General features: G+C 34.6%; 1 protein-coding gene across 3 annotated transcripts in view; it reads right to left on the bottom strand.

Moving 5' to 3' along the window:
* Positions 1-10602, bottom strand: part of ANK2 (ankyrin 2, neuronal) — a 583270-nt gene that overhangs the window by 217413 nt on the left and 355255 nt on the right. For all 3 annotated transcript variants that reach the window (XM_011948367.1, XM_011948368.1, XM_011948366.1), the window contains one exon: positions 1051-1152. In XM_011948367.1, coding sequence (XP_011803757.1) covers positions 1051-1152 — 102 coding nt within the window. The remainder of the gene's footprint in view (positions 1-1050; positions 1153-10602) is intronic.

Here is a 10602-nt window from a genome sequence, read left to right as displayed (position 1 = left end):
GGGGAGTTATACCTGATATAAATGATGAATTGATGGGTGCTGACGAGTTGATGGGTGCAGCACACCAACATTGCGCAAGTATACATATGTAACAAACCTGCACGTTATGCACATGTACCCTAGAACTTAAAGTATAATAATAAAAAAATAAAAAAATAAAAAAATAAAAAATAAAAAAATAAAAAAAAGATATCAGGTTCAGTTTTTGAAAAGTTGTTATTGAAAGATTTATTAATTTCAATTGTCTATAAATTAAACATATCTGGGTTCAATATATACCAGGATGTAGAAAAAGGAATTCATATATAATTTAGAATCCAGTAGTGACATTTACCTCCTTTTCACTTAAAATTAGCCAGAATTATTCACTTCATAGTTAGGTCTCTGTCAAACACACACACACAAACACAACGCAACATTTAGCATTAAAGTGAATACTGCAGTCCACTAGATACTTTAGTTCATAATGTAAAAATCTTAGTCAAAAATAGCACAAAAATGTCAACGTTGGTACCAAATGATATCCAAAGTGTATAATACTCTCTGAAGTCCTTATCAAATGGGCTTGATGAATGGACACATCATTTACAATAATAATTTCAAATTATTCTCATTATAAACCATATTTAAAATTAATTAGGAGAAAATTTCATCCTCTTATTTCTCTATACTAAATTATAATAATCAGTTTCCCATGAGTAAAGTACATATAGTCAAGAAGGAAAGAAACCAAGGTCTGGATTACTAGATGATAAATGAGAAGTAAAACATCATTCTTGGTCAAAATTTTAGCTAAAGGTGTCCCAAATCATTGCATAAACAAAATTGACATTCAGTTGTTGTTTTTAATCCGTCTACTTGATTTTCAGCTACATTAGCTCTAGATACATCTGATGCTTGAAAAGTTGGTAAGGGGCAAAAATGGGGTTTCAGAAGTCTGAGTCATTGATGTTTTAGTATTTTTAATAAAGACAAAAATAATCTTGGGCTCTGAGAATGTAATGAGTGTTTCCTCATTGCACAACACAGAGCCAGCTGTCATGTTCTTACCTGATTGCAGGTATTGATGTCTATGCCCCCCTTCAGATATTCCACGACTTTGTCCAGGTTGCCTGCTCTGGCAGCACGGAGGAAGCTCGCGTTGCTGTCGGACTGTGAGAAAAATAAAAGACCTTTAGTGAACTATTGATGAAATAGAAATGTATCGAATACAGAAAGACAAGAATGTTTACACTGAAGTCAGTAAAGCTTTAGTTGGAAAACTTTCAATAATATTGAGTTTAAAACATTGAATAATCATTCACTATATAAGGTAGCAACTTCACAGTATTTCTAGAGAGTTGTTTAAGTACATTAAAAGTCAATATTTTAGAGTATAAAAGAACCATTAAAATGGAAATAATTGTTACTGCTTTATTCTAAATCTTCAGCCACATTTGAAGACATGTTGACACCAGCCTCAAATACTGCTATTACTCATTCATTTTAGCTTCAAGATTCTAGTGACTTTATACTGAGCTAATGTCAAGTCAAAAAAGAATCAGAAAGCTAAAGAAATTAAAGCTACTGGGTTTTTTCTTTCTCTTTCTTTCCTGTTGGTTTTCAGATGCTTCTGAGAGAGAACACTGAGTATGGGTCACTTGGCAGTCATCTGGTCTCATTAAGAAGGGAATAACAGAAAGCTCCAAGGGTGCTTTGAGGAAAGAGGATAGCACTACTTGGCAGGTGTGGACTGGGCTGATGCAAATTTTGTGATCCCAGTGATTCTGGAAAAACATGATTCAATTTAAACCACCTGACATAATATCAGACCAAAATCTTTTGGTAAAGATGATCACTCTGGATGGAAACTGCTTTTTAAGTTTCTCATCTTCCCACACTCCGCTCAAAATCGGATGCTGGGAAACTCAGCTGAATTCTGCCTGTGGCAAATCCTAAGGAGAGTTGCTCCAGATGCACAGTTACAATCACGCAGCCCCTCTGGCTTGGTTATAAAGTCTGACTTTTAAACCTTAACATAATAATGATGGTAAACTTTTGCTAGGTTCCAAGACACCTGCATAACTGTTATAATTTTTTGTGATATAATATCTGACTAAAGAGAAAATGGTGGCATGAAAAGGGACATACTAGGAAGTGAGATGAAGGTTTGATGACTCTTAAACATTCTCCTTACTAGGCTGCGCTGCCTCCCTCCCTCAAAGAAAGAACTTGGCAAGAACCTCTTGGCACACTCAGTCAGAGCTATTTATTATGATCCGTGATGATGTACAGAGATAGAAATGGAAGTATTTTCTCTGGGAGTTTCAAATATGGAATTACTTGCATGCTGTTAAAATGATTTACACATCGGAAGACTGAAAACCATAGAACTAAATTACCTCACTTTTAACCCAAATACCAAGTGGCTTATATGTTTGTAAATGAGATAGATTATTTATTGAGTTGAAAGGTATGACTGAAATCTATACATCCAGAATTCATGCCCTGATTCTTTAGAACTGCATCATCGTATGATTAATATCACACTGTTCTTCACTCTTCATCCTTCCTGCAGGCTGTACCGATGGTAGAGTGCTCCAAGAATATCTGCAATGCTGCAGCAACTGAGCTGTGACTCATTTTTAAATGCTTATTCTATGAAATTTATTTCGCTGTTTGCGGCAAATGCTAAATTCCAGGAGGATTTTCTACCTTCAGATTTGTTGTCACAGCACTTAAAAGTGAGTTATAATACTGTGTATTATGTTATGTTAATATCTCACAAGAAACATTAATTTTACTATAAAACAATGAAAGTTAAATAGTATTGGGTTGCAAATATAAAACACGAACATATTATTCCTCTATATAAAGTTTTTCCAAAACAAATCTGTGTGCTATGTATTATATCAGAGGTTGTTCCTAGAAAGTACTTTCCAATCTGTACATAAAGCAGATGCTTATAGGTAACATTTGCTGAGTGTTTAGTGGGTCAGGAACAGAGCTAAAGCAGTACATGTATTATATCACAAACACAACAATACTATGAGAAAAAAACTATTCTTACGCCCATTTAATAGATGAGGAAAGAGATTTAGAAAGTTTCCAAAGTCACATATTTACACACATTTATTTAATGGAAGACTTGAGATTTAATTTATGTTTATCAGTTCAGAGCTCTAAGTTTTATCTGCTATCCTATCCCACACCTTCAAAGTATTACAGTGGATATTACTACAGATTCCTAGCCTGTGAGCTCTAGGTTTATTTCATCTGCGTTAACCACAGTTATGCCTTTGGTCTACATATTTACTCCATAAATCATGGCACTTGCTAAATAAAGTGCCTCAGCTGGAGAGAAAATTCTTGACTTCCATCCCTACCCTCACAGCTATCACCCCTCTATATGCACCTAGAAAACTAAGAGCCAGCCTGAGATGAACTACTTAGAAACACATGCATTTGAGAATGAGGAAACAGGTGATAAAGAATGCTTTGCATTAAGAAGGCAATTGTCTGTCTCCCTCTAACATGCCTAACATGATTAAACTCAGCAAAAGATCAGGTTGCTCTATTGTTCCTATAAAAAAAGAATGCTGTGAACAGGTGGAGCCAGAACAAGAGCCTAACCCCAAAGGGATGAAGAGACACCTAGAAACACAACTGCAGAAGCCTAGAGCGGCGATGATGGTCTGATGGGGCCTCAGGTATTGCTGAGGAATATATAACAGACCATCTTTGAATCTTCTCTGGGGATTGGACATGACATTGAGGATTGCCTTTGCCGTTATAGAGTAACGAAAAGTTTTCATAACTGGTTTTCTCTTTTCTGAACCAAACTTTTAAAAAGTGGATGCATGTCAAAGTTATAGCAAATCCTTAGAATTTTAGCAAACAATGCTCCCAGTGTCTTGAAGGGTCTGGGTCCTATGGAAATATAATATCTGAGCCATTCTGCCAAGGACCACTTCAGCAGTTGAGTCATAGGAGACTTTTGTATAAGTTGAATTCTCCGAGAACCGCTTTAAGGAATTTAGTTTCCCCCAAAATGAAAAAATGCATTAAATGGAAATATTATTATAAAATAGTCCAAGAATGTAAATTTCAAGGATGGAAATAAAATGAGGTTATAAAAGTTATATATGAATATTGACATTACCGAAGCTCAAATTTATATACCTGCATAGAAATATATATTCTTCTCCCTCTTCCACACAGACACAAGCACATCATAGCCTACAATGAGGTCAATCTGTGATTAAGGCCCTTGACACAAGCGCTTTGGATAAACAGTGGTTAGCCTGGTTATCTTCAATCAATACAGAGATGAAAGAGGATTCAAACATTCATGGAGAGAGATACAGCAATTTTTACCATGCTGTGTTTCCCAACTGATTATGATAAAAGCAAGAGTTTTTAAATCAAGTATAAGTAGGAGGAAAAGCATGCTTTTAAAATAGACTGTTTTCTTTGCTCAACCAGGAGATTTCATACATAAAAGCATAATAAAGAGAAAATGAGGCAAAAGCAACTTCTTCGGGAGAAAATCTCAGAAAAATGTAAGACTATCCTCTCTCTGCTTTGCTGCTTATGTCCCTAGGACTCTCAAATCCTAAAACAATTGTACTTACGCCCATAGTCAAACTCTGGACAAGGAATTCCACTGCTGAGCCCCACCTATTTTAATCTGCAACAGATGGATGTCATTAAATCTTGCCCCCTTTATAACCCTGGAGTGACATCTCAGGCCAAGAAAGAAAAATTTCTCATTAAATTCTTCTTGACACAGTTCTGTATGTTGTCTTGTATCTGAATGTTAGAAAAACGGAACAACTTTCTTAGCACCCAGCAGTGTGGACATGAAAGGCAGGGAGGAATGTGCATTCACAGAGCCACATTATATCCCCAAGGAGTGCTGATCCAAAGGCTCTAGGGGCATATCCACAGGGCTCCATGAGCTTGCTGCAAGTTTTTTAATTCTTTAATTCTGTGCTTACGTTTCAATAATAACCTAATAAAGAAGATATTCCAGGCCCTCTACAGGAGTACCCTATATGTGAGTATAATCATATAACTTCAGTATATGTCTTTGTGTTTGTAACTCAGTGCATAACAAGTGAAGTCCAAATGATATACAGATGCATAATAGACAGAACATTTTGCTGTAGTACAGAGACAAGAATGGTCAGAGAATCTGCTCATCATACATGGCAGGACATGACGAGCCAAAAGCACCTGAGCAGCAGCAGTCAGTAGCATATTAACATATGCTCAGATGCTGTCTTCATATGGTCCAACTTGCACTGACCATTAGCAGTGAGTGTAATAGAAAATCCACAGTGAAACATTTTTTCAGTTTTTAATTTTAGCTTTTATTGGTTTGCGTACACAACTCCATCCCAATAGTAATTTCCTCTCCAAGCAAATAAAGAGAGCTTTCAAAGATTATATTCTCTTAAAGCTATTCTCTGATAGCTTCAAGTTTTATTAGCTTGAAGTAGGTAACAACACCTTAAGGTTATTAAGAATAGTTTGTACAACATACTTACAAAAAAGGCATTCTTTATATTATTTTTACTGGAGTCAAATTCAGAAACTAATTAAATACAGAACTCTGAGGTTATATCTTTTTTATTACTAAACATAATATGTTAAATTTAGTTTTAGACATTTCCATTCATTGTATTAAATTTATGTCCTTTATTTGAATAATACTATAAAACTTACATAACTAGTTTTACTTAATTTGTCAGTTTCTTTTTTATAGTAGCACAAGAATTTAAGGAGTTTTATGTGGTTTTATGTTTTTAACACTTAACACTATAATAAAAATAACACTGGAGGTCATAATTTTTATATACTTTAAAAGAAATCAATAGACTATTCAAGTTTGAGAACCACTTGTTTAAAAGGGTGGCCCAACCAGCAGTCCCTCCTAGCCTTAGAAGAGTGGCACCAAACACCTCCCCTGTCACAGTCTCTGGCTTACGGTGTGCCCTATACACATATTTGCTGACTGGTTAACCTTAAGTAAAGCACATGCTCCTTGTGGAATTTGAGGAATCTGCTTATTTTCTTAGGAAGCAGTCATTCCTTTGTAAAAACTGGGTCATTTACCTGGCTACTCTGAGATCTGCGTTTTTATAGCAATACAAAATAAATAAAACTTAGTAAAGTAACTTGAAGGGAAAAACTTTAATAGGAATACCAGGAAAATAAGGGACATTTTTACAGTTTTTTAGGTCTCTTCCTAGGAATGTAGGATCAGTTAAAATCCATGTCTAGCAAATTGTGACTTGTCAGATCTTGGGTCATTGTATGTCTCAATTTCCTTATCAAAAAAAAAAAGTACTTTATAGAATTGCTAAGGAAAAATACGATGGTTTGAGCACGCTTAGCCTAACGACAGACACAGAGGATACTTACTGAGTTTGTTTTATATTAGTGGCTTTTCTTGTGAGGGATAAATGCAAAATAACAATAATAAATCAAATTATCGATGCACACACGTGACTTTCTTTAAATGTGAAAGTTCCTGGTGTTACTGTGTTGCCAGCAGGCCTAAGCCATACCAGAGTACTTAAAAATACACTGAGATGTACAGGTGTAAAGGGACAAAAAGAACCAGAACTGGGTGTGGTCTGTCACCAGTGATGAAGATGCTGCAGATAACTCTCTTTGTAATATCTGAATGCTTGTACTTACAGATTTATAATTCTGTCCAGGGACTGCTCTGTTGTTTAATTAATTCAGCTCTTTCATTAGCTCACATTATTATTGCTATCTTGTCAAAACCAACAATTTGGGTTCAACCAAGAACCGCACGCTGGATATACTAGGATTTTTTTTTAGAAAGAAGTGCAGAAGTTATTTTCTTGCAGTCAGAACACATTAAGTGATATGAAACACTTTACACTGCAAAATCCCACTTGACAATTTCTGTTCAGCTGCTACCAATTTATAAACCATACATTTGTACACTCTGGCTCAAGTATGCAGGTTAACCTACATTTATAGTGTCCTTCAACAGTTCTTTAGATTGCTACTAAATAAAAATTTCTGAAAGGTCCTCTAATCCTCAGAGGGAGTAAATGCAACTTCCCAAAAGAGTGTTCTTAATCCAATGGCCTTCGTGTTAAGAAAATTGGTTCAGACATAAAAGTGAACTCTATAAATGCTTTAGTTAGGGGAAAAAGGTAGAGTAAACTTAAGTGTTTATATTTTTACTTTTGAATGTTATTTAAGATAACTATTAACACAAAATTGAGAATTGGAATCACAGCAATATCTAAGTTTAACTAAACAGATAAACTCTACCTAAATATTTTAAGCAAGAGATTATTTGAAATGTCATTTTTAAATAAAGACAGCAATTTTTCCCTTAACTTAGTATTACAGTGTAACATTAATTTTTGCTAGCACACTAGATAAATTTGATCACTTATCAATGCTTTCCCTAAGATACCAACCACGAAAAATAAGAACCACCCACAGCATACCAATTTTATCTCTTTCAAAGCATTAATTAAGATTATTTTGCAATGTTGTGTTGAGATTCATGAATTCCTTTCTAAAATTCTTATACTTTAAAAGAGAGTAAAATTGGAATATTTTACAGCAGTGGGAAAGGGCATGAATGAACCATATCTATATGCACCATAAATAGATCTCACAAAGATAATGCTAAGCAAAAGAAGTCAGATACAGAAAAGGACATGTCTTTTATTCCATTTATTAAAGTTCAAACATTGGCAAAACAAATCCATAGTGTTAGAAATCAGTAGTAGTTTCGGAAAGAGTCAGAAAGGGGCCTTTGGTTGGATGCTCTAATTCTACATTCTAGTTCTGGGTGCAGTTTAACAGGTATGTATGTTTCCTACATAACAAGATGAGCATTTATAATTTACACATTTTTCTGTATGTATGCTATAATTAAAAAAAAATATTTACTTTAAAGATGGTGACCCAGCCGGATGCAGTGGCTCACACCTGTAATTCCCGCACTTTGGGAGACTGAGGAGGGTGGATTGCTTGGGGTCAGGAGTTTGAGACCAGCCTGAACAACACGGTGAAACCCCGTCTCTACCAAAAATACAAAATTAGCTGGTCATGGTGGCGGACGCCTGTAATCCCAACTACTTGGGAGGCTGAGGCAGGGGAATCTGCTCAGATCCTGGAGGCAGAGGTTGCAGTCAGCCAAGATCGTCCCACTGCACTCCAGCCTAGGCAACAAGAGTGAAACTCTGTTTCAGAAAAAAAAAAAATGGTGACCCTAGTTTAGGCAACAGAGTGAAAACCCATCTTTATAAAAAATTTAAAAATTAGCTAAATGTGGGTAGTCCTGAAAAATAAGTTATTCCTAATTTATAAACTGATGACAAAAATCACAGAGAAGTAAATAGATTTAAAAATTATTATTCAAAAGCATTATCTTTTCTTCAAACTGGAGGTAATTTTTAAATACAGACTATATTATGTGAGATTTTTAATGAAAATTGTATTGTATATTCATGTTACAGTCTAAGAGCCAATGCAGATTACTAAATACATAGAATTTGTTCTTTAGCTCAAAAGAATGCTTACTAAGAATCAAACTCTGGAGCATTGTTTATTAGTTGTTCTGATATTCATGAGGCTTTGTAATTACAAAAATTACCTAATTCTCTTTGATTATACATGAATTATACTCTTCACTTAGCATTAGTGAAGGTTATTCCACTTTTATTATCCTTGGTATATACTGTATAAATAGCATTACTCCCCTGTTCTTCAACATGTTTACTACAAATTCAAAAAGACCAGATCTGGTTCAGAGATCTCAGTTGTTAAATTTTCCGGTATAAGTGAAGTAAGTTATCAGAGACAATTTGATACACTAAAAATTCTGAACACTCATTTTATATGGCATTTACTTTTCTGAAAATTGAATCAAAATATTAATAATGTGATGCTATCCTCCAGTGGATGAGAATTACTACCCAAAAAAAAAAACACAAAAACAAAAACAAAAACTAGTAGGAACAAAAACCACAAACCAGAAAAGATATTTCTGATGAAATATCTTTGATAACTATTTGATAACTATTTTATACTTCACATTCTCTATGTGCTTTTAAAACTTTAGAAAGTGCTTATATATATATATGTATATATACATACACACACATATATGAGCGTAAATATATGCTCATTTTTGAAGAATTATTAAAGTGAAGAAATATGAAATCTGCAGCTGGTATTTTATGACGTAATAGAAGTGTGACTTAAAAGGTAACTTTGTTGTGTTGATATTAGTTTGGCTTCATAAAATGTCTCTATAACTATGCCAGTTACTAAAATGTTTATGACAATGAGGCAACCAAACTTTCACTAAAATGGGAACTTTAACAAAGATAGGTGAAAACTTTCTTAGGTGTTTATTATTTTGTTGGTTTCCCACTGAAATTTATGGTGAATTTAAAATTTAAAGTTATCGTAAGGAACAAAATCAATAGGTTTTGATTACTTGTACTCCAGGCATGATAACTCTGAAATGCCTACAGAACTCAGAAGTTCCAACACTGAACACATGTCAGTATTTTCTGAATTTGAATAGGAACATGGTAAGTTCGTAGATGAAAATATTTGTGAGTTGTATCACAACATTTCCGAATTTCTGCTAAGAAAATCAGAGTAATAGGGAAACATTTTGCTACAGCTTTAGGTCAGATGTCAGATTAAATAACAGTTTGAGGTCCATGTTAAAATTTAACACACCTATCTAATGCTTCAGATTTTTTCAAGAAATAAGATACTCTTTGAGAGGGCTCAGCTACACAGATTTAAGAAATTACTGCTTCAGTTAGGTAAGCACCTTAGTTTCTTTAGCCATTAAACTCTGTAGCAAAAGTTAATATTCCTTCCTAAAGAGTCATATCATTCTAGAGAATAACATATGAACTAGAAGAATATGATTCCCTCATTTTCGTTACTGGTTCCTCTTGGTGTGGAAGTATCTTAAAACATCACAGTTGAATTCCACATACAACCTCTAACCATACTGGTTGAACAGATATATTTGAAAAGTTCTGCTTACTGTTTTATGTTCAAAATGCTGACAATGTAAAGGAAAGCAAAATATTATACAAGTCCTATGTTGACTATTATACTTTCCAGATAATTTGCCCTAATATTTTTAATAACCAAAGTAACATGGAAATCTGTACTACTTCAGGCCAACAATGGAAATAATCAAATCTTAGAGCTCCACATTAGATGTTTAATAATACCCACAGCATCTATATATGATTGAATTCTAAATAGTTCTCAATTATTGCTTTAGGATCTCCAACTGGTATTAATTGTGCATAAAATAATGAAAAACTTATTTTTAAAACAATTTGTACCACAGACCCAATTCTTTCCCAATTTTCAGCTAGCTAGATGGCTCTGTGGAAAATGTTCAGGCTGGGAGCGGTGGCTCAAGCCTGTAATCCCAGCACTTTGAGAGGCCGAGACAGGCGGATCACGAGGTCAGGAGATCGAGACCATCCTGGCTAACATGGTGAAACCCCGTCTCTACTAAAAAATACAAAAAACTAGCCGGGCGAGGTGGCGGGCGCCTGTAGTCCCAGCTACTCT

This window comes from Colobus angolensis, unplaced genomic scaffold (assembly GCF_000951035.1).
Source record: "Colobus angolensis palliatus isolate OR3802 unplaced genomic scaffold, Cang.pa_1.0 Scaffold279, whole genome shotgun sequence".
NCBI lineage: Eukaryota > Metazoa > Chordata > Mammalia > Primates > Cercopithecidae > Colobus > Colobus angolensis.
Note: the sequence above shows the minus strand (reverse complement) of the source record. Positions and strands in the feature narration are given on the sequence as shown.